Raw genomic sequence first — 24,990 nt, 5'->3', positions numbered from 1 at the left:
CTCTCTCTGCTAGATTATGTACTGCATTGAATTGCTGCTGCTAAGTTAAACAATTTTCACGTGCCGGAGTTAATAAACCTGATTCTGATGATACTCACCAGGGCCCCCTGTGCCACACTCCCAGCCCCTGTTCTCACATTCCCTTTGGAGTCAGTGAAGCCCCAGTTCCTGGGTTCCATTCCCTCTTCCCGACTACCTGCTTCCTGCAGTGACTCACAATGGCACAGCAGGAACTCAGGGCATCAGTGGAAGGAAACGGTCAGTAAATATTTTGGGTTGAGACCCTTCATCAGGGCTGGAAGGGTAGAGAGGAGGTGGCCAGTATGGAGGACGAGCGAAGGGGGAGCAAGAGCTGGCAGGTGATGGGTGGGGAGGGTGTGATAGGCAGATGGAGCAGGGGAAAGAGGGAATGAGGTCGGAAGATAGGAAGGGACTGGTGGAGGTGACTGAGGGCTATGGATGATGGAATCTGACTGGGGAGGAAGCTGGGCAGATGGAGGGGGTGGGAGAGGGGAAAGAGGGTGATGAGGGCCAGTGGATCAGGAGGGGAGAGAAAGGAGAAGGGGGGAAAGGTACGGGGGGGGGGGGAGCTGTTACTGGAAGTCTGAAAATTCAATGTCCAGCCTGCGCCCACAGAATATGAGATGTTGTCCCCCTGTGCTCCTTAAACTCAACATGGTCCTTTTAAATTTATAGACAATAGGTGCAGAAGTAGACCATTCAGCCCTTCAAGCCTGCACCGCCATTCTGAGATCATGGCTGAACATCTACTATCAATACCCGGTTCCTGCCTTGTCCCCATATCCCTTGATTCCCCTATCCATAAGATACCTATCTAGCTCCTTCTTGAAAGCATCCAGAGAATTGGCCTCCACTGCCTTCCGAGGCAGTGCATTTCACACCCCCACAACTCTCTGGGAGAAGAAGTTTTTCCTTAACTCTGTCCTAATTTACTGGCTTCACTGTGGAATTTATTATAATACTGTGTAACATCTTATAAAACGTTTTGGGTATTAATCATAGAGCCGAGTATCTGACAGACTAACACCAAAGACCCAAGCCAGTCAAATATCGGAGTTCTCTGACAATTAGCTGTCACAGAGTACGGCTTTCTGCCCGATCTAGTCGGTGCTGACCTCGTTCCAGGTACTTACACTTGGACCATATCCCTCCATACCTGTCCCATCCATGTACCCGTCCAGGCTTCTCTGAAATGTTACAATTGAACCCACATACAACACAGTACAGGCCCAAACAAAAACCAAGTCCTGACGAAGGGTCTCGGCCCGAAACGTTGACAGCATCAGCGGATGCTGCCCGACCTGCTGAGTTCATCCAGCGTGTTTGTACGTCTTGGTTTGACCACAGCATCTGCAGTGTACTGTGTGTTTACAGTACAGGCCCGTTGGCCCACGATGTTGTGCCAACCCTTTAACCGACTCTAAGATCAATCTAACAATTCCTTCCACCTATAACCTATCTGAGAGTCTCTTACATGTCCCTAATGTATCTGCCCTACCTCCACTCCTGGCAGCACATTCTGTGCAAAAAAAACCTCTCTGACATCTCCCTAAACTTTTTAAAGGTTATAACCCTTCATTCCGACTCTAGGAAAGAACTCTCTGGCTGTTCACTTGATCTCTGCCTCTTATCGTCTTGTACATCCACCATTTGTGCCGGCAGCTCATTCCACAATCTCGCCACCCTCTGAGTGGAGAAGTTTCCCCTCACCTTTCACCCGAAAGCTCTATCTTAATGTGTATCCTCTTCAGCTATTTTCCCGAAACCTTACTGTGGCGGAAGGAAGAATAAAGTTCAGACACCTTCAGTTCACTGAAGAGTTTCTCCATTAAGAGCTTGATGCCTCCTCTCTCAACCTTGTCCAGCGCCTCCACGATTTTCTTCTTCCACTCTTCGCCCTCTGGGGAGAATTTTTGGATCAGCCGTTCGACGTAGTCTCTGCGAAACAAAGGCAGTGTCAGCAGGCTGGCGCAGAGGGCCAGCGTAGAACGCTGGTCCGTATTGGCGCTTGTAGGTTGGATCTGTGTCTGTGTTTCTGCCTGCACGTCGCAAGGAAAATGGGCCTGTGTGTGCTGGAAAGAGCAGAGTAGAGAAAGTACCAGTCCTGGATATTGTATAGAGCAACCCTGCCCTGGATATACTGATGCTTGAGTATAGAGGAGTGTCAGTCCTGTGTTTTCTGTAGAGATATCAGGCCTGTGTTTTCTGTAGAGGGTGTCAGTCCTGCGTTTTCTGTAGAGCTATCAGGCCTGTGTTTTCTGTAGAGATATCAGGCCTGTGTTTTCTGTAAAGTGTGTCAGTCCTGTGTTTTCTGTAGAGCGTGTCAGTCCTGTGTTTTCTGTAGAGAATATCAGTCCTGTGTTTTCTGTAGAGATGTCAGTCCTGTGTTTTCTGTAGAGCTATCAGGCCTGTGTTTTCTGTAGAGATATCAGTCCTGTGTTTTCTGTAGAGAATATCAGTCCTGTGTTTTCTGTAAAGATGTCAGTCCTGTGTTTTCTGTAGAGCGTGTCAGTCCTGTGTTTTCTGTAGAGAATATCAGTCCTGTGTTTTCTGTAGAGATGTCAGTCCTGTGTTTTCTGTAGAGCTATCAGGCCTGTGTTTTCTGTAGAGATATCAGTCCTGTGTTTTCTGTAGAGAATATCAGTCCTGTGTTTTCTGTAGAGCTATCAGGCCTGTGTTTTCTGTAGAGATATCAGGCCTGTGTTTTCTGTAAAGTGTGTCAGTCCTGTGTTTTTTGTAGAGATGTCAGGCCTGAGTTTTCTGTAGAGATGTCAGGCCTGTGTTTTCTGTAGAGCTATCAGGCCTGTGTTTTCTGTAGAGATGTCAGTCCTGTGTTTTCTGTAAAGTGTGTCAGTCCTGTGTTTTCTGTAGAGAATATCAGTCCTGTGTTTTCTGTAGAGATGTCAGTCCTGTATTTTCTGTAGAGCTATCAGGCCTGTGTTTTCTGTAGAGATATCAGTCCTGTGTTTTCTGTAGAGAATATCAGTCCTGTGTTTTCTGTAAAGATGTCAGTCCTGTGTTTTCTGTAGAGCTATCAGGCCTGTGTTTTCTGTAAAGTGTGTCAGTCCTGTGTTTTTTGTAGAGATGTCGGGCCTGTGTTTTCTGTAGAGATGTCAGGCCTGTGTTTTCTGTAGAGCTATCAGTCCTGTGTTTTCTGTAGAGAATATCAGTCCTGTGTTTTCTGTAGAGATGTCAGACCTTTGTTTTCTGTAGAGGGTGTCAGTCCTGTGTTTTCTGTAGAGATGTCAGTCCTGTGTTTTCTGTAGAGATGTCAGTCCTGTGTTTTCTGTAGAGAATATCAGTCCTGTGTTTTCTGTAGAGTGTGTCAGTCCTGTGTTTTCTGTAGAGATGTCAGACCTTTGTTTTCTGTAGAGGGTGTCAGTCCTGTGTTTTCTGTAGAGATGTCAGTCCTGTGTTTTCTGTAGAGATGTCAGTCCTGTGTTTTCTGTAGAGAATATCAGTCCTGTGTTTTCTATAAAGTTATCAGCCCTGTGTTTGGTTGAGTGTGCAGCCAGGGAGATCCTGTGGTGGGCGTGCAGTCAGTTGTTCGTGGGTAGTGACGTGCAGTTACCTGAAGGCAGGGCAGCAGTTGACCACAGCGATTGTCTGCGGGACCACACATTCCATACCAGCCGTGTTTACAGCAAAGTGACCATAAAGCTCCTGGACATTCACTTGGAAACTGTGGGACCGGGAGTTAGAGGAAGAGAGAAAAAGAACGAGAGAGACAGAGGGAGGGGAGGTGGAGTAGGAGGAGAGTGAGAGCAGGGGAGAGACAGGCAGAGAGAGGTATGCAGACAGAAGCAGAGACTCAGAGATGGACAGAGACAGAGAAAGGGAGTGTGGCAGAGTGAGAGAGAGAGAAACAGAGATAGAGACAGACAGAGACAGAGAGAAACAGACAAAGAGAGAGAAACAGAGATAGAGATAGGCAGACCAAGGGCAGAAAAGAGTGACCAAGGGGGCAGAGAAAGAGTGGGAATGAAAGAAAAAGAGAAGGAGTGAGAGGGTGAGGGGAGGGGATGGCAGAGGGGAGGGAGTGGGAGAGGGAGATAGAAAGATAGGGAGAGAGGGAGGGAAAGAGAGAGACAGAGAGAGGGGGCAGAGAGAGAGAAAGAAGGACAAAGACAGAGAGGGAGACACAGATGGAGGCAGAAACAGAGAGGGAAAGACAGAGGGACAGAGACAGACACAAAAAGGAGAGAGAGAGACAGAGAGAGAGAGAGAGAGAGAGAGAGAGAGAGAGAGAGAGAGAGAGAGAGAGAGAGAGAGAGGAGAGAGGAGAGAGAGAGAGGGAGAGAGAGAGAGAGAGAGAGAAGGACAGAGAATGAGACAGGGACAGAGAGAGAGAAGCAGTATGAGAGACGGAGAGATTGAATAGTGTGGGTGAGAGAAGGACGGGGGGGGGGGGGGGGAGAGAGAGAATAATTAGCTATTAGCCCAGGATCTGTGTATTTTGAGCATACATACTGTACAACCTGATGATTTGAGATTTCTATACCCAGCCAATAAGCAGAGGGATGAGTCAGTGATCTTAGTGAATATGGAACAGACAATGACCATTCAGCCCACATTCCCTGTGCTGGACACGATGCCAGTTTAAACTGACTGGATCGCATTCCTCTATTCCATGCCAGTTCCGCTGCCTGTCTAAATGCCTGTTGAATCCCACTGTATCAGCTGCAGTTTTCACTGCTTCCCAGCAGCCCACTCCAGGTTCCTGCCACTCTCTGTGTGAAAAAGGACCTGCCTTGGACGGAGGAGAAAGGGAGTTTCAGAAATTCAATAGCCCCTGCAAAGAGAAACGGGCCCCTCCATTGGCCGGGGCCGATGGGAAATCCTTGCCTATGTGACCCACAAGCCACGCAGTACGGTATGGAGAGCAAGCAGTTTCCCACGCCGTCTCCACAGGAACGGCCGGACCAATAGAGCTTTTGGCACAAGTGATGTCACAGGAGCTGCCAGTCGGCCTTATGGACTCCAGCTCTGGATTACCCCCAGGGTTTACCCCGAAGCCCTCCCCGCGAGTGGGTATAGCCGCAAGGTAGAGGAGGTTTACATCAGAGCTTTCTTTCTCGTAGATGAGCTGCCGACCACGGCTGATGAGTCCCATCTGCCCAAAGCGACTGGTTTTAAGGCCTTTGCCCCCTTTCCTGTCGGTACAAATGGTTCCACTGGGCACGCAGGAAGGCCAAGAGCCGAACGTGACTGTAGGAGGATTGGAGTGGCAAGTCGCTGGGAGACAGGAGTTCATAACCCCGGCTCTGTGGCACTCGCTGCCAGGTGATGGTGTGACCAGTCACATTGAAGAGGCATTTCGACAAGCACAGACAGACAAGGCGTGGAAGGATACAGACCCAATGAGGGCAAATAGGATTAGCGTAGGTGAACAAAAAGGATAGCACAAACTCAGTGGGCTGAAGGGCCGGTAGCTGGGATGTCCATTTCTATAAATCTATAAAGGGAATCATTCAGCTTATTCCAATCCCCTATTAGAACCTATTCTCCCACTAGACCATCAACTTTTCAGTGTTCTCCTGTTGCTGCTGCTATACCAGGGAAATTTAGAAATGTCTTATGAAAAGTCTTTGGGATGTAGCAGGAAATCTGGAGCACCCAGGAAAATCTCAGATGGTCACAGGGAGAACATGCAAACTCAGGGGCTAATCTTGTATCAAAGTTACAGGGAAAGGTGGCACCCTTAAGGCTCCTGGTGCAGGATGCTATGCAAGGTGATAGGGTGGTTAAGAAGGTGCACAGTGGACTCAGTTCAAGAGCCACTTTTCAATAGTTGTAACGTGGACATTATTGTTCTCTGAGAAACATGGCAACTAAGGATCCCAAAGGCTGGTGTGACACCAGGAGAGAAATTCGCAGCCTTTTCCGGGGCGGAAACGGTTAATACGAGATTAAATTCAAGAGTCACGAGGTAATGTTGCAGCTCTTTAAAACTCTGGTCAGAGCACATTGTGTTCAATTCTGCTCAACTCATTATAGGAAGGATGTGAAGCTTTAGAGAGGATGCAGAAGAGATGCTGCCTGGACTGAAGAATATGTCTTGTAATGGCTGAGCTGGAGCGAAGGAGGATCGGTGGCGATTTGATCGAGGTGCACAGTGTGAGCGAAGCATAGACAAGAGTGGACAGCCAGAGGCTCTCTCCCGGGGCAGAAATCGCCACAACGAGTGGGCAAAAGTCTTAAGGTGATTGGAAGAAAGTTATGGGGGGATGTCAGAGGTAGAATTTTTACACAGAGGTTGGTGGGTGTGTGCAGCGCAGTGCCAGGGGTGGTGGCAGAGGCTGATACATTAGGGATAGTTAGCAGACTCTTAGATAGTCACATGGGTGAAAGAAGAATAGAGGGCCATGTGGGAGGTAAGACTGACCGTAGAGTAGGTTAAAAGATAGACACAATATTGTGGGCTGAAGGGCCTGTACTGTGCTGTAATGTTCTATTACACAAGTGGATTGTGTAGGCTGAGGTGGCTGTAATCAGACACAACTATTGTGTTAATCTCATGAGTCAGGAAGTGAATTGAACTAGTGCTGAGTGTAGGAGATACCTTTGCATCTGATTGCATTTCTGAAGCTTCCTCTCACAACCACAGGATGTCCCAAAGTGTCCTGCAGCCAATGAGCGACATCTCCCCCAGCCCAACACCTGTCTGAGTCAGTCCTGCAGCCAATGAGCGACATCTCCCCCAGCCCAACACCTGTCTGAGTCAGTCCTGCAGCCAATGAGCGACATCTCCCCCAACCCAACACCTGTCTGAGTCAGTCCTGCAGCCAATGAGCGACATCTCCCCCAGCCCAACACCTGTCTGAGTCAGTCCTGCAGCCAATGAGCGACATCTCCCCCAGCCCAACACCTGTCTGAGTCAGTCCTGCAGCCAATGAGCGACATCTCCCCCAACCCAACACCTGTCTGAGTCAGTCCTGCAGCCAATGAGCGACATCTCCCCCAGCCCAACACCTGTCTGAGTCAGTCCTGCAGCCAATGAGCGACATCTCCCCCAGCCCAACACCTGTCTGAGTCAGTCCTACAGCCAATGAGCGACATCTCCCCCAGCCCAACACCTGTCTGAGTCAGTCCTACAGCCAATGAGAGACATCTCCCCCAGCCCAACACCTGTCTGAGTCAGTCCTGCAGCCAATGAGCGACATCTCCCCCAGCCCAACACCTGTCTGAGTCAGTCCTACAGCCAATGAGAGACATCTCCCCCAGCCCAACACCTGTCTGAGTCAGTCCTGCAGCCAATGAGCGACATCTCCCCCAGCCCAACACCTGTCTGAGTCAGTCCTACAGCCAATGAGAGACATCTCCCCCAGCCCAACACCTGTCTGAGTCAGTCCTGCAGCCAATGAGCAACATCTCCCCCAGCCCAACACCTGTCTGAGTCAGTCCTGCAGCCAATGAGCGACATCTCCCCCAGCCCAACACCTGTCTAAGTCAGTCCTGCAGCCAATGAGAGACATCTCCCCCAGCCCAACACCTGTCTGAGTCAGTCCTGCAGCCAATGAGCGACATCTCCCCCAGCCCAACACCTGTCTGAGTCAGTCCTGCAGCCAATGAGAGACATCTCCCCCAGCCCAACACCTGTCTGAGTCAGTCCTGCAGCCAATGAGCGACATCTCCCCCAGCCCAACACCTGTCTGAGTCAGTCCTGCAGCCAATGAGCGACATCTCCCCCAGCCCAACACCTGTCTGAGTCAGTCCTGCAGCCAATGAGCGACATCTGCCCCAGCCCAACACCTGTCTGAGTCAGTCCTGCAGCCAATGAGCAACATCTCCCCCAGCCCAACACCTGTCTGAGTCAGTCCTGCAGCCAATGAGCGACATCTCCCCCAGCCCAACACCTGTCTGAGTCAGTCCTGCAGCCAATGAGAGACATCTCCCCCAGCCCAACACCTGTCTGAGTCAGTCCTGCAGCCAATGAGCGAGGTCTCCCCCAGCCCAACACCCGTCTGAGTCAGTCCTGCAGCCAATGAGTGACATCTCCCCCAGCCCAACACCTGTCTGAGTCAGTCCTGCAGCCAATGAGTGACATCTCCCCCAGCCCAACACCTGTCTGTCAGTCCTGCAGCCAATGAGTAACATCTCCCCCAGCCCAACACCTGTCTGAGTCAGTCCTGCAGCCAATGAGAGACATCTCCCCCAGCCCAACACCTGTCTGAGTCAGTCCTGCAGCCAATGAGAGACATCTGCCCCAGCCCAACACCTGTCTGAGTCAGTCCTGCAGCCAATGAGCGACATCTCCCCCAGCCCAACTCCTGTCTGAGTCAGTCCTGCAGCCAATGAGCGATGTCTCCCCCAGCCCAACACCTGTCTGAGTCAGTCCTGCAGCCAATGAGGGACATCTCCCCCAGCCCAACACCTGTCTGAGTCAGTCCTGCAGCCAATGAGCGACATCTGCCCCAGCCCAACACCTGTCTGAGTCAGTCCTGCAGCCAATGAGCGACATCTGCCCCAGCCCAATGTCTGAGTCGGTACCTCTGCAGGAAGTTAGCCAGGATGTGGAGGCTGCTCTGAGCGATCCGAGCCCCCAGTTCCTCTGTGATCGCAGACGACTTCTCAATATGCTCCTTAAGTATCTGAGGAGAAGATGGAAGCGATTAACTGGAAGGTTTTCCACAAAGGGGCACATGGACAGAGACAGCCTGCCCAGGAAAGATGCTCTTCAAAGAAGGCTCTCCCCTTGGAATGGAGTCACCTAAGGATGGAGTGTCTCCATCAGGGACCCTGGATAAGGACAGAGCTTCCACTGATATTTTCTTTCAACCAGCGTGGACAACGTCACTCACCTCAACACTGAACTGACTCCTGTGAACTCACGTTCAAGGACTCTACAACTCACATGCACCATTTTTATTAACTTATTTACCTATCTACCTACTTGAGTGTGTATGTGCGTATGTATCTGCCTGTTTACTTGTTTTTTATTTGCACAAGCATGTTCTTTTGCACATTGACTATCTGTCAATCTTTGTCTGTGTTTAATTCTTCAATGATTTTACGTTTCTTTGTATCTACTGCGAATGCCCGCAAGAAAACAGTGACATGTGGGGTGTGTCAGGAATGGACAGGAGGAGGAGTATAGGAAACTGATACAGGACTTTGTGATATGGTGCAACTCAAACTACCTGCGTCTCAATATCACCAAGACCAAGGAGATGGTGGTGGACTTTAGGAGATCTAGGCCTCATATGGAGCCAGTGATCATTAATGGAGAATGTGTGGAGCAGGTTAAGACCTACAAGTATCTGGGAGTACAGTTAGACGAGAAGCTAGACTGGACTGCCAACACAGATGCCTTGTGCAGGAAGGCACAGAGTCGACTGTACTTCCTTAGAAGGTTGGCGTCATTCAATGTCTGTAGTGAGATGCTGAAGATGTTCTATAGGTCAGTTGTGGAGAGCGCCCTCTTCTTTGTGGTGGCGTGTTGGGGAGGAAGCATTAAGAAGAGGGACGCCTCATGTCTTAATAAGCTGGTAAGGAAGGCGGGCTCTGTCGTGGGCAAAGTGCTGGAGAGTTTAACATCGGTAGCTGAGCGAAGGGCGCTGAGTAGGCTACGGTCAATTATGGATAACTCTGAACATCCTCTACATAGCACCATCCAGAGACAGAGAAGCAGTTTCAGCGACAGGTTACTATCGATGCAATGCTCCTCAGACAGGATGAAGAGGTCAATACTCCCCAATGCCATTAGGCTTTACAATTCTACCGCCAGGACTTAAGAACTTTTTAAAAGCTATTATTAATGCTTTTTGAGATAGTGATTTAGATGCATATAATATTTTTTTACTGAGTTAAGTATTGTATGTAATTAGTTATGCTACAACAAGTTTATGGGACATTGGAAAAAAAGTTGAATTTCCCCATGGGGATGAATAAAGTATCTATCTATCTATCTATCTATCTATCTATCTATCTATCTATGTACTTACGTTGATATTAAATTCACTGTGTACTTTGCAGATCAAGAACCCATTTAAAGAGGGGATCCCACTATCAAGTACCAAAGCCAAAATCACTTTATTATCTAATTATATATATGTCCCCATAACAGCCCTGATGTTCATTGTCTCGCAGGCATTCACAGTAGAATAAAGAAATACTCTAGAGCAGGGGTGTCAAACTCATTTTAGGTCACGGGCCGGATTGAGCAAAATGCAGCTTCATGCGGGCCGGATCAGTCGGACGCGTGCGAACGCAGCTTTCGTTGCCTCCGTTTTTTCAGCCTGCTCTCATGTGTCTCGGTCTCTGCTATAACTACAAAGTGTTTCACGTTACAAATTCCGTTTCTTATGAAGAAGACTGCCGAGCAAGACTGCCGAATAAACACTAAAAACCCTGAAAACCTGGTACCTGAATAAACTCAGCATTAGCCATATCATATGCCATAGGCGCTTCGATTACTGGGGCCAGCTTTAATAGTAATTACATATTATCTCGCGGGCCAAAGATAATTCCACCGCGGGCCGGATTTGGCCCGCGGGCCTTGAGTTTGACATATATGCTCTAGAGGTTATGAAAAAATATATAAACAAACGCTGACAACATGGAAAAGAAGACAACTTGCGCAAATGAAAAATACGTGATAGTGAGAGCAGGGGTTGCACGCTGATCTAGAGTCTGACAGCTGTCCCAGCGCGGATGACCTCACCCAGCACAACGATCGCACTTCAAGGGATTCTTCCCACCAGGGAAATGGGAAAATGGACCCCGAGCTAAAACAGAGAGACTTCCCACCAGGGATCTAGCTAAAAAGCAAGCTTTCCTCTCAGGGATTGTGTTCAAAGAGGGAGTTTTATCATCGAGGATCAGTTTAAACGATGGGATTACTGTGACTGTAACTAAGTTACTGAAGAATAAGGTAGTTATGAAAGTTTCAGTTCCTAAGGTCACCCTTTTAAAGACCCTCAGCAGAATCCCACTATTGTAGATAATTCAATATAAGCTTCAAAAGCTATTGTTTATTTCAATATTTTGTGTCTGACATATGTTTCTATTGACCACAGGGAGAACACACTGCCACGGACAAGACGTTTCTGAAGGTTTAGATAATCGGGCATAAGTTAATGGACACACGAAGTGCTCCTGGGGACAGAGAGCTCAGAAACACAACATTAGTGTTCAGAATCAGAGCACATAGAAACGAAGGAAACAGGCCCTTCGGCCCACAATGCTGTGCTGAACACGAACTTACTTTAGAAATTACCTCGGGTTACCCAGAGCCCTACACGTTGTTAAATTTGTGGTTTTGTGACAGCAGTTCAGTGCAAGGCATAAAGATGACCATAAATGACCAGATGAGATAGATAAATAGTGCAGAAGTGGTATAGTGAGGCGGTGTTCATGGTCTGTTCAGAAGTCTGCCAGCAGAGGAGATGAAGCTGTCCCTAAAGTGAAGATCCACTGATCATCGGGTATCTCCACACTCACCAACAGCTGAACCCTATCTGTTATCTCTGAGCGATCCATGGCATTAAAACGGGGATCTCGTGCTGGCAACAACCCTGAACCCGCAGCTGTGCTGCGGAGAAGTGAACGTGCCACAGAGATTGTGAGAAGATGAGAATTGCGCTGCTGCTAATTGAATCCATTTGCACAGGTTTTTCATCAGACCCGGTTCATTGCTCCTGAACTGTAAATAACCCATTATGTACCATGGCTAACACGACCCCAGCTGCTCTGTTGCCATTCCTACCCTGCGCATACGTCTCTAAAGTTCTTTCCCAGTCTGACTCTCCGAGGTCGGGAAGACGTCCCTCACCTTGTTTTGGGCTGAGGTGAAGTGGCCTTACCTGGATGACCCCGCTTGCCAACTCAGACTGAAAGCTTTTGTGTTCCTGTTTCCACCTGTCCTGCTCTGCACACAGTTCCGTCTCCATGTGCTTCGTAATCTGGGCCTTCAGAGAAAGGAGGAAACCAATCAGAAGACTTCTTAACATCCCACAGCTGTGATTGGCACTGGATTCCTCCCGGCTCGAAAGCCGAGCAGCAGGAACCCAAATACAGGAACGATACTTCTTTACATTTCAATTAAACTGGATTCAGATCATTTTTGATAAAAATGTGAACCAAAGAAGAAATTGTGAGTATGTGCATGGAAGCCTATATCTGAATGTGTGTGTGTGTGTGTGTGTGTGTGTGTGTGTGTGTGTGTGTGTGTGTGTGTGTGTGTGTGTGTGTGTGTGTGTGTGTGTGTCTGTATATATATATATGTGTGTGTGTGTATGTATGTCTATATTTGTATATATATATATATATGTGTGTGTGTGTGTGTGTATGTATGTATGTCTATATCTGTATATATATATGTGTGTGTGTGTGTGTGTGTGTGTGTGTGAGTGTGTGTGTGTGTGTGTGTGTGTGTGCGCATAGAGTTTGCATGTTCTCTGAGTACAGCCCCAGAGATATCAAAATTCCTCGTACATTTACCCTTCCATTAGTGAGATTCCCCTGGGTGCTCCATCACAAGGGCATGCAGGTCCACCAATGGGATTAGTGTGGATGGGGATAAAGGTTGGCAAGGTCAAGGTCTGCTTCCGTACTGTAGAGACTTACAGCTCCTGTGAGAAGCCTGTATCATGTACAAAATGCTCTCCAGTTACGTGCCAAGGCTGCTCCAACAAGACATCCCAAACGCCAGACTCCGTTCCCCCCCCCCCCCGAGCACAGGGGCAGTGGGTGCAGGGCGACCCCCGTCCCAGCTTGCTGAGTCTTCAACAAGACATCCCAAACGCCAGACTCCAGCCCCCCGAGCACAGGGGCAGTGGGTGCAGGGGAACCCCCGTCCCAGCTTGCTGAGTCTTCAACAAGACATCCCAAACTCCAGACTCCGTCTCCCCCCCGAGCACAGGCTGCAAGTCACACACGGCTGGAAAGTGCTGCTCGTGTAACTGGATGAACATTCATTAGCAGGAAAATTACTTGGAGCACGGGATTACTTTAAGAGCTGGTGTAATCTCAATGGGCCAAGTTGTAAGGAGGAAGTTGTTTTGTGAAATTAGGCAGAAAAGCAGGAACCATCTCCAGTAGGACCATAAGACCACAAGACATAGGAGCAGAATTAGGCCATTCAGCCCATCGAGTCTGTTCCTCCATGACTGATTTTATTTACTCAGTCTGATTCTCCCACCTTCTCCCTGAAACCCTTAATCCCCTCACCAATCGAGAACCTATCAGTCTCTCCCTAATGATGTGGTCTCCACAGATCTCTGTGGCAACAAATTCATCTCGATGGGCTGAAAAACTGCCTCCTCATCTCATTTCTAAAGGAACACCCCCTTATTCTGAGGCTATGCTCTCAGATCGTAGACTCTCCTAATATTGGAAACTTCCTCTCCTCAGCTAATCTCTCCATACACTTCAATGAGATCCGCCCCCCCATCCATCTGAACACTGAGTACAGGCCCGGACACAGCGTATGTGTGTGTATGTCCCCATACACTTCAATGAGATCCCACCACCCCCCCATCCATCTGAACACTGAGTACACGCCCAGGCACAGCGTATGTGTGTGTATGTCCCCATACACTTCAATGAGATCCCACCCCCCCATCCATCTGAACACTGAGTACAGGCCCAGACACAGCGTATGTGTGTGTGTGTATGTCCCCATACACTTCGATGAGATCCCACCCCCACCATCCATCTGAACACTGAGTACAGGCCCGGACACAGCGTATGTGTGTGTGTGTATGTCCCCATACACTAAGCCTTTCATCATTCCTCTGAGCCTCGTTAGGATCCTCTCCAAGGTCAGCATATCTTTCCTGAAATACGGGGCCAAAAAATTTGCTCCCAATACTCCAATAAATTTGCTCCACTGGCTGTGGTTCAGTTCTCACCTCTGACTGTGCGGAGTTTGTGCGTTCTCCCCGTGACCGCCTGGACTTCCTGCAGGTGCTCCAGCCTCCCCGTGACCGCCTGGACTTCCTGCAGGTGCTCCAGTTCCCTCCCACAGTCCAAAGGTGGACGGGTGAGGGTCGGTAAGTCGTAGGCATGTTGGTGCCTGAAGTGTTCTGACAGTCCCCACGTTTTCAGACCGTGTTGGTCATTGATACAAATAACCGATTGCGCTGTATGTTTTGATATCACAACATACTCGCGGTACATAAAGCTAATCTTTTTTTAAAAATGTGGTTGCTTTACAAAGCCTCAGCAATATGCTTTTGTGAGTCCCATACCCTACCTTCACCATGGAAACACAGCGATCCTCCAGCCTCCTGACTGTGTCCTCGGGTAGGAGCGGTCCGAGGTGCTGCTTGCTGATGTGCGCAGTCAGTTCTGCATGGCCCAGCACTTCCCTAAAAGCAAAGGACACCCACAGGTGATGGATGTGGCCCAGCAAGTGACAACCTCACTTTAGAGTGGAGGGCTGTAGGCCCTTCCCAAGAAACAACTGCGCAGAATTCAGGTTCCCAGTGCAGCGGCGATAGAGTGCAGCTTTGTCAGAGATCCTGGGCATCAGACCTTCTGAACTACTTTGACAGGCCTGTACCAAATTGAGCAAGGTGCCCTCTATTTAAAACATAGAACATGGAACGCAGCAGGACATAATATTGTGCTGACCTTTTGACCGAAGCCAAGATCAGTCTAATTTGGTTACCTAAGGTACTCAGGTAATCCAACCAGGTGTCGTGGTGATCCCTCAACACCAGGTTCGGAAATACTGAAGGGACTCAGCCCCGAAACATCGACTGTTTGCTCTTTTCCATGGGGGCTGCCTGCCCTGCTGAGTCCCTCCAGCATCTTGTGTGTTTGCTCAGGGCTATTACCCCATGCCCGTCAGGCTCCTAAACCAGCGCGGACAACGTCACTCACCTCAGCACCGTGCTGACTCCACAGCCTACAGACTGACTTTCCAAGACTGAACAACTCACCTTCTGGGCATTATTTAGCTTTTTTAAAAATTTGCATCACTTCTCTTCTTTTACACACTGGTTTTGCCCATTTTTGTTATTTATAGTTTTTCATTAAATTCTATTGTATTTCTTTATTTTCCCATAAATGCTTGCACGAAAATAAACATTCAAGGTAGTATAAAGTGACAAATACGTACTTTGATAACAAATTTACTCTGAACTTCCCTTCCACATTGCCCCCCCCCCCCCATTTTATTCATCTCATCTTAGAACACAGAACATAAAAGAATATCGCATACACACAAAATGCTGGTGGAACACAGCAGGCCAGGCAGCATCTATAGGGAGAAGCACTGTCGACGTTTCGGGCTGAGACCCTTCGTCAGGACTAATGAAGTTTCGGCCCGAAATGTCGACAGCGCTTCTCCCTATAGATGCTGCCTGGCCTCCTGCGTTCCACCAGCATTTTGTGTGTGGTGATTGAATTTCCAGCATCTGTAGATTTCCTTGTGTTTGCGTAAAAGACAATATCGGCTGTCCAGCCCATGATATTGTGCTGAACTTTTAATCTACACTAAGATCAATCTAACCTTTCCCTCCTACATTGTTTGTCCCTGTGCTTATCTGAGAATCTTCCATGTACCTGCCTCTGTCACTGTCCAGGAAGCACAAAGCACCACTGAGAACCTAGCTCTGACATGCCCCTATCCCTTTCTCCACATGCCTTCAAGTTATGCCCCTTGTATCAGCCATTTCTGCCCTGGGACAAGTCTCTGGCTGTCCATGTCTCTTATCTTGTACACCTCTACCAAGTCACCTCTCACCCTCCCTCTCCCCAAAGGGAAAAGTCGTAGCTCGCTCGACCTGTCCTGCTGTTGTCACGATGTGCACTGCCAATGTCGGAACCAAAGTTTATTCATCAGAATTCCCAATGGAGTAAGTTGCTCAGCCGAGCAACTCAGCGAGGCGTAACATTCCCAAAACCAGGACTTTGTGATTAGCGCTAATCGGGCATCATTTAAATAGTACAGGTAACATGGAATCCTTGAGACGATCAAAATAAACTTCTCAGAACTTAACTAAACTTATACAGAAAGTATCGGGAGACCACATTACCAAGAGCAAGTCTTTTGAGGAACTCTAAGTGACTAATAACTATTGTTAAATAACAATTAACCAATTCAGGTGCTGTAAACCTTGGAGCCCAACGCTCTCTTGCTGCCTGCACAGTTGCAAAGAGCTAGTCAGAGGCATGCTCTCTGGTCCGATTCCTCACGCCAGTCACTATCTCGCTATGGAAAATCTGCTGGCATGTTTCTCACATTATAATATTGACCACGATACAAATATCCAAAGCAAGTTTATCCTTATTTCTCCAGCTGAGCCCCTAACATCCCTCTGGGTACGAGTGTGAGTGTGAGTGTGAGGACACTCCACAGGTACGAGTGTGAGTGTGAGGACACTCCACAGGTACGAGTGTGAGTGTGAGTGTGAGGACACTCCACAGGTACGAGTGTGAGTGTGAGGACACTCCACAGGTACGAGTGTGAGTGTGAGTGTGAGGACACTCCACAGGTACGAGTGTGAGTGTGAGTGTGAGTGTGAGGACACTCCACAGGTACGAGTGTGAGTGTGAGTGTGAGGACTCTCCACAGGTACGAGTGTGAGTGTGAGTGTGAGTGTGAGGACACTCCACAGGTACGAGTGTGAGTGTGAGTGTGAGGACTCTCCACAGGTACGAGTGTGAGTGTGAGGACACTCCACAGGTACGAGTGTGAGTGTGAGTGTGAGGACACTCCACAGGTACGAGTGTGAGTGTGAGTGTGAGGACACTCCACAGGTACGAGTGTGAGTGTGAGTGTGAGTGTGAGGACACTCCACAGGTACGAGTGTGAGTGTGAGTGTGAGTGTGAGGACACTCCACAGGTACGAGTGTGAGTGTGAGTGTGAGTGTGAGGACACTCCACAGGTACGAGTGTGAGTGTGAGTGTGAGTGTGAGGACACTCCACAGGTACGAGTGTGAGTGTGAGTGTGAGTGTGAGGACACTCCACAGGTACGAGTGTGAGTGTGAGGACACTCCACAGGTACGAGTGTGAGTGTGAGTGTGAGGACACTCCACAGGTACGAGTGTGAGTGTGAGGACACTCCACAGGTACGAGTGTGAGTGTGAGTGTGAGGACACTCCACAGGTACGAGTGTGAGTGTGAGGACACTCCACAGGTACGAGTGTGAGTGTGAGTGTGAGGACACTCCACAGGTACGAGTGTGAGTGTGAGTGTGAGTGTGAGGACACTCCACAGGTACGAGTGTGAGTGTGAGTGTGAGGACACTCCACAGGTACGAGTGTGAGTGTGAGTGTGAGGACACTCCACAGGTACGAGTGTGAGTGTGAGGACACTCCACAGGTACGAGTGTGAGTGTGAGTGTGAGGACACTCCACAGGTACGAGTGTGAGTGTGAGTGTGAGGACACTCCACAGGTACGAGTGTGAGTGTGAGTGTGAGGACACTCCACAGGTACGAGTGTGAGTGTGAGTGTGAGTGTGAGGACACTCCACAGGTACGAGTGTGAGTGTGAGTGTGAGTGTGAGGACACTCCACAGGTACGAGTGTGAGTGTGAGTGTGAGTGTGAGGACACTCCACAGGTACGAGTGTGAGTGTGAGGACACTCCACAGGTACGAGTGTGAGTGTGAGTGTGAGGACACTCCACAGGTACGAGTGTGAGTGTGAGGACACTCCACAGGTACGAGTGTGAGTGTGAGTGTGAGGACACTCCACAGGTACGAGTGTGAGTGTGAGTGTGAGTGTGAGGACACTCCACAGGTACGAGTGTGAGTGTGAGGACACTCCACAGGTACGAGTGTGAGTGTGAGTGTGAGGACACTCCACAGGTACGAGTGTGAGTGTGAGTGTGAGGACACTCCACAGGTACGAGTGTGAGTGTGAGGACACTCCACAGGTACGAGTGTGAGTGTGAGTGTGAGGACACTCCACAGGTACGAGTGTGAGTGTGAGTGTGAGGACACTCCACAGGTACGAGTGTGAGTGTGAGTGTGAGGACACTCCACAGGTACGAGTGTGAGTGTGAGGACACTCCACAGGTACGAGTGTGAGTGTGAGTGTGAGGACACTCCACAGGTACGAGTGTGAGTGTGAGTGTGAGTGTGAGGACACTCCACAGGTACGAGTGTGAGTGTGAGGACACTCCACAGGTACGAGTGTGAGTGTGAGTGTGAGGACACTCCACAGGTACGAGTGTGAGTGTGAGGACACTCTGCAGATACGAGTGTGAGTGTGAGGACACTCCACAGGTACGAGTGTGAGTGTGAGTGAGAGGACACTCCACAGGTATGAGTGTGAGTGTGAGTGTGAGGACTCTCCACAGGTACGAGTGTGAGTGTGAGTGTGAGGACACTCCACAGGTACGAGTGTGAGTGTGAGTGTGAGTGTGAGGACACTCCACAGGTACGAGTGTGAGTGTGAGTGTGAGTGAGAGGACACTCCACAGGTATGAGTGTGAGTGTGAGTGTGAGGACTCTCCACAGGTACGAGTGTGAGTGTGAGTGTGAGTGTGAGGACTCTCCACAGGTACGAGTGTGAGTGTGAGTGTGAGTGTGAGTGTGAGGACACTCCACAGGTACGAGTGTGAGTGTGAGTGTGAGGACACTCCACAGGTACGAGTGTGAGTGTGAGGACACTCCACAGGTACGAGTGTGAGTGTGAGTGAGAGGACACTCCACAGGTACGAGTGTGAGTGTGAGTGTGAGTGAGAGGACACTCCACAGGTATGAGTGTGAGTGTGAGTGTGAGGACTCTCCACAGGTACGAGTGTGAGTGTGAGTGTGAGGACACTCCACAGGTACGAGTGTGAGTGTGAGTGTGAGTGTGAGGACACTCCACAGGTACGAGTGTGAGTGAGAGGACACTCCACAGGTATGAGTGTGAGTGTGAGTGTGAGGACTCTCCACAGGTACGAGTGTGAGTGTGAGTGTGAGTGTGAGGACTCTCCACAGGTACGAGTGTGAGTGTGAGTGTGAGTGTGAGGACACTCCACAGGTACGAGTGTGAGTGTGAGTGTGAGGACACTCCACAGGTACGAGTGTGAGTGTGAGGACACTCCACAGGTACGAGTGTGAGTGTGAGTGAGAGGACACTCCACAGGTATGAGTGTGAGTGTGAGTGTGAGGACTCTCCACAGGTACGAGTGTGAGTGTGAGTGTGAGTGTGAGGACACTCCACAGGTACGAGTGTGAGTGTGAGTGTGAGGACTCTCCACAGGTACGAGTATGAGTGTGAGGACACTCCACAGGTACGAGTGTGAGTGTGAGTGTGAGTGTGAGTGTGAGGACACTCCACAGGTACGAGTGTGAGTGTGAGGACACTCCACAGGTACGAGTGTGAGTGTGAGTGTGAGGACACTCCACAGGTACGAGTGTGAGTGTGAGTGTGAGGACACTCCACAGGTACGAGTGTGAGTGTGAGTGTGAGTGTGAGTGTGAGGACACTCCACAGATACGAGTGTGAGGGTGAGTGTGTCAGCCACCTACTGGAATAGCTGGCTTTCGGTTCAGGAAATGATCACCCCCCTGCACTTCCACTTTCCACCTTTGTATTGGTATTGGCTTATTATTGTCAGATGTACCAAGTTACAGTGAAAGGCTTCTCTTGCCCACCGTTTTCACGGTGGGTTAAGGTATCAATGCAGAGTAAAGTGTAGAAGAGACTGATGAGGACAGTGCAGAAACAGTGCCTATCTGCATTCTGAGGTTGTTTTGGCTTGGACTTTCTCGGAGTACCGATGTGATGAATTGGTCTGTACAGACGGAATGTCAAACAAAGTTTTCACTCTACCTCAGTAAAGGTGACAACGATAAGCCAGTTTATCAGAGTGGGATTAGGGCACAGCCTCACACTCAGAGTCAGATTGAGGGTCACTGACTTTCCACATGCACATCAAAGCATAACAACCAGCACTACCCAAATATGTGCTGGGGATTACGATCAGTTGTCTCACCGTGTTTCACATCGTGCATCTTCTTATAACCTGACATGCGACCATTCAACCCATCGAGTCTCTACAGGCTGTCAGAGCATTTGCATGAATCCCATTCCCCCGCTTGCACTCAGTAGCCACTTTATCAGTTACGTCCTGTACCTTATAAAGTGGCCTCTGTGTGTATGTTCCCAGTCTTCTGCTGTGGCCGCCCATCCAGGCCGAGGTTCGACATGTTGTGCATTCAGAGATGCTCTTCTGCACACTGCTGTTGTAATGTGTGGTTATTTGAGTTTCTGTTGCCTTCCTGTCAGCTTGAACTAGTCTGGCCATTCTCTCTGACCCCTCTCATTAACGGGGCGTTTTCGCCCACAGAACTGCCGCTCACTGGATGATTTTGCTTTTCACACCATCCTCTGTAAACTCTAGAGACTGTTGTGTGTGAAAATCCCAGCAGATCAGCAGTTTCTCAAAACTCAAAACCACCCAGCCTGGCACCAGCAATCATTCCACGGTCAAAGTCACTCTGATCACATTTCCTCCCCATTCTGATGTTTGGTCTGAACAACAACTGAACCTCTTGACCGTGTCTGCACGCTTTCATGCATGGAATTGCTGCCACGTGATTGGCTGATTGGGTATTTGCATTAACGAGCAGGTGTACAGGTGCCCCTAATGAAGCAGCCTCTGAGTGTAAACCCAGGTCACACATACCCTCTCACTTGCCCATCAACTCCGTCCTAATTGCCACAGCATCTGCCCACACACTAGCAGCAACTCACTGGGGCCAACTAACCACCAACCCACTAGTCTGTGTGTGGGGGGTGGGGGAGGGAACCCCCGTGGTCACAGGGAGAGCATGCAAACTCCACACAGTCAGCAGGGAAGTCAGGACTGAAACCGTGTCCTGGACTGTGAGGCAGGGTGAACTGCCGGCTACTCTTTGGTGTGGACACACACGAGGCTGCAGATGCCGGAACCTGGAGCAGTGAGCAATCTGTTCAATGGGTTAAGCAGCATCTGTAGAGGAAAGGAACTGCTGACGTTTTGGGCTCAAACACTGCACCAGGACTTCTCTAACTTTCAGCTATCTCTTCCCCTCTTCCTCCATTTCCCATTCCGGTCCCCCTTCTCCTCACCTGCCCTTCACCACCCTCTGTTACCCATCTACCTTCCCTTTCTCAGAATCAGAATCAGGTTTAATATCACCAGCATATGTCACCAAAAAGCAGTGAGGTTGTGTTCACGGGCTCAATGTCCATTCAGAAATCGGATGACGGAGGGGAAGAAGCTGTTCCTGAATCATTGAGAGTGTGTCTTCAGGCTCCGGTACCTCCTCCCTGATAGCAGAGGGGAAGAAGCTGTTCCTGAATCATTGAGAGTGTGCCTTCAGGCTCCCGTACCTCCTCCCTGATAGCAGAGGGGAAGAAGCTGTTCCTGAATCATTGAGAGTGTGCCTTCAGGCTCCTGTACCTCCTCCCTGATGGCAGAGGGGAAGAAGCTGTTCCTGAATCATTGAGAGTGTGCCTTCAGGCTCCGGTACCTCCTCCCTGATAGCAGAGGGGAAGAAGCTGTTCCTGAATCATTGAGAGTGTGCCTTCAGGCTCCGGTACCTCCTCGCTGATGGTAGCAATGAGAAGGGGACGTGCTCTGGGAGATGGGGGTCTTTAATGATGGATGCCACCTTTTTGAGGCATCGCTCCATGAGGATGTCCTGGATACGGGGGAGGCCAGTGCCCATGATGGAGCTGACTAAGTTTACAACTTTCCGCAGCTTATTTCTGTGCTGTACACCATACCCCCACCCCATACCAGATAGTGATGCAGTCAGTTAGAATGCTCTCTATGGCATACGTGTAGAAATTTGTGAGTGTCTTTCCGAATGCCCTCAAACTCCAAATGAAATACTGTCGTGCCTTCTTGTAACTGCGTCAATATGTTGGAACTGAGAGATCTTCAGAGATGTTGACAACCAGGAACCTGAGATTGTTCTCTCTTTCCACTTCTGATCCCTCATCTTATCCTTTCTGAAGTTCACGGTCAGCTCTTTGGTCTTACTGACGTTGAGTGCAAGGTTGTTGCTGTGACACCACTCAACTAGCCAATGTATCTCGCTCCTGAACACCCTCTCAGTATCTGAAACTCTGCCAACAATAGTTGAGTCATCACTAAATTTATAGATGGCATTCGAGCTGTGCCTGGCCACACAGTCATGGGTGTAGAGAGAGAGGGGCAGTGGGCTCTTTCTCCGTTTCCCATTCTGGCCTCCCCCCTTACCCCTTTTCTCCTCACCTGCCCATCACCACTCTCCATTGCCCCTCTACGTTCCCTTTCTCGGAATCAGAATTACTTTAAATGTCACCAGTATGTATTGTGATAAAAGCTAAATTAAATGAGTAGTGCAAGAAAAAAGTAGTGAGGTAGTGTTCATGGGTGCTGGTGTGGATTATCAGCAAGATGGAGATGTTATTTCCAATCCACGCAGATTGTGGTCTTCCAGTGAGGAAGTCGAAGATCCAGTTGCAGAGGGAGGCACGGAGGCCCAGATTTTGGAGCTTTTTGATCAGAACTGTAGGAATTTTGTGTTAATACTGTGCTGTAGTCAATAAAGAGCAGCTTGATGTAAGTACTAGTTTTGTCCAGGTGACCCAAAGCCACGTGAAGAGCCAACGAGATTGCGTCTGCTTAGACCTAATGTGACAATAGGCAAATTGCAATAGGTCCAGGTCCTTGCTGAGGCAGGAGTTGACCCTAGTTATAACCAGCCTCTCAAAGCAATTCATCGCCATAGACATCGGTCATTAGACAGCTCACCCAGCTCTCCGTTATCACTGTTATAATTGTCGCCCTTTTGAAGCAGGTGGGAACTTCCGACCGTAGCAGTGAGAGATTGAAGATGTCTTTGAACACAGCCACCAGGTGGTTGACACAGCTTTTCAGAGTCCGACCAGGTACTCCATCGGGGCCCATCGCCTTGAGAGGGTTCACCCTCTTGAAAGATGATCTGATGTTGGCCTCCAAGTCAGAAATCTCAGGGTCACCAGGTGCTGGAGGGACCCTCAGAGCTGTAGTTCTATTCTGCCTTTCAAATCATGCACAAATCATGCCTTTCAAATCATGCGTTGAGCTCGTCTGGGAGTGAAACATCTTGGCTATTCATGATGTCACATTTCTCTTTGTAGGAAGCAAACCCTGCCAGAACTGATGTGCATCCAATTCCAGCTCTAACCTCAATAGGAATTGTTCTCTTGCTCTTGAGGTGGCCCTCTGTAAGTCATACTTGGCCTTTTTGTACAGTCCGGGATCACCAGACTTGAATGCCACAGATCCAGCCCTTGGCAGACTGCGAACCTCCCGGTTCATCCAAGACCTTTGATTGAGTATGTACGGCATATTCTCACAGGCACACACTCGCTCCCACGGGTCAGCCAGTGTCGACTGTGGCCTGTTCATTTGCACTCGAAGATGAATCCCTGAATACAGTCTGATCCACCGACTCAAAGAGAGCTCTAAGTACCCTGGTGCCTACCTGGTCTGAACCTTCAGTCTCTGCCTATACTCAGCAAGTGTGGGTGTGGGATGGCATGGTCCACTCTCCTTTCCAGTCCCATCCTCATCCCTTTACTCTCCCACCTCTCTCCTCCTGCCTCCTCCCTTCATCCCACCCATCCATCTTACCCCTCACCTATCGCCTGCCAGCTTGTACTCCTCGTCCTCTCCACACTTTCTTATTCTGGCTTCTTCCCAGTCCTGATGCGGGGCTGAGAACCTCAAATGTCAACAGTTCAATTCTCTCCAAAGATACTGCCTGACTTGGTGCTTGTTATCAGCTGTGGGTTCTCCTCCAGATCCCTTCCTGTGAACAGCCGACAGCACAGAATAATCAGCTGGATTTCATTAGCATGGTCTCACCCCAGAGATACACCCTGCCCTTGATGGGGTACCCTGTCTCCCAATGGCCCCTCACAGAGCGAGCTTACCTATAATAAAGGCAGTGGCACCAATCGAGGAAGACGTAGAGCTCTTCTACTTCCAGGTCCCTCTGCGCCACCTCGGACAGGCAGAAGGACACGCCTTCGTGGTAGCTCCTCACATAGACGTTGAAGGCCTCGTATTCCTTTGGGTATCCTGCAGCGACGTTCTTCCGGACCGAGATCAGGTCGGCCACCGTCTGCTCCCTGAGGCTCCTCAGGCGCTGAGCCACCGAAGCATTCTCCACCGCCTGGCCTGGCGACAGCCTCTCGCTCACTGACGCCTTCACGGCCTCCCTCCACTTCTTCCTCAGCTCCCTGGGCCTTCTGCCCTGCGAGACTTCACCCCCTCCTCCCTCCCGGGCCCTGTCCGCCTGCTCCTCCTGCTCGATTGTGCGTGCCACCTGGCCCAGGTGTGAGGGGTCCGGGGGCTGGGTTAGGCACGCGCCCACAATGCGGCTCAGTTCGCTCTCCAGCTCCTCGTAGAGGAGGGCCACGTCCTTGGCCCTCCTCCCGCCGTCCTTACCCTCCGGCGTCTGGGGACTCAGCTGCTCGCACTCGGCCTCCAGCTCGATGATGTGCCTGTCTGCCGCCGCTAGCTCCCGCTTCTGGATCAGCTGGAGGATTTCCAGGACTGAGGGAGAAAGCACAGGCAACAGGAAAAGAGGGTATTTCCAAGTCAAGGCAAATTCATCATCGTATGTCTATGCTATCTCGAGACATTGTCTTGCGGGAAAACAGAGATAAAATGAAAAAAAACTACACATAGATGAACAAGGCACCCTCCTCCTTCCCCGTTTTCAATGCGTGTGGGACATTGAGTAAGTTCCCATCCCAGTCGGCCTGCAATTACACCCCTGCGATAGATCAGACACGTCTGTCACAATCTAATATCGCACTGCAGAGAAACGGGCTCCGCGGCTCACGGTGTCCGCAGCAACCATATAGAACGTTGAACTAAAACCACCTGTTGGTGTGCTGAAGTACCTCATGAAACCCCTGCCCTGCTAGACAGACATATTAGGGGCATTTATCTAAAGCACTCAGGCACATGGCTGTACGATAGGTTAGACTGAGCTTAGAAAAGGAGGGAAAGGTAAGATTGATCTTAGAATAGGTTAAAAGGTCAGCA

General features: G+C 49.7%; 1 protein-coding gene across 3 annotated transcripts in view; it reads right to left on the bottom strand.

Annotated features, from left to right (window-relative positions):
• Positions 1-24,990, bottom strand: part of LOC140716646 (exocyst complex component 3-like protein 2) — a 107,218-nt gene that overhangs the window by 19,278 nt on the left and 62,950 nt on the right. For all 3 annotated transcript variants that reach the window (XM_073029481.1, XM_073029479.1, XM_073029480.1), the window contains exons 3-8: positions 23,868-24,492; positions 14,219-14,333; positions 11,826-11,930; positions 8,512-8,612; positions 3,593-3,703; positions 1,824-1,959 (exon numbers count right to left, since the gene is read on the bottom strand). In XM_073029481.1, coding sequence (XP_072885582.1) covers positions 1,824-1,959; positions 3,593-3,703; positions 8,512-8,612; positions 11,826-11,930; positions 14,219-14,333; positions 23,868-24,492 — 1,193 coding nt within the window. The remainder of the gene's footprint in view (positions 1-1,823; positions 1,960-3,592; positions 3,704-8,511; positions 8,613-11,825; positions 11,931-14,218; positions 14,334-23,867; positions 24,493-24,990) is intronic.

The sequence above is a fragment of the Hemitrygon akajei genome, chromosome 25 (assembly GCF_048418815.1).
Source record: "Hemitrygon akajei chromosome 25, sHemAka1.3, whole genome shotgun sequence".
Taxonomy (NCBI): Eukaryota; Metazoa; Chordata; class Chondrichthyes; order Myliobatiformes; family Dasyatidae; genus Hemitrygon; species Hemitrygon akajei.
Note: the sequence above shows the minus strand (reverse complement) of the source record. Positions and strands in the feature narration are given on the sequence as shown.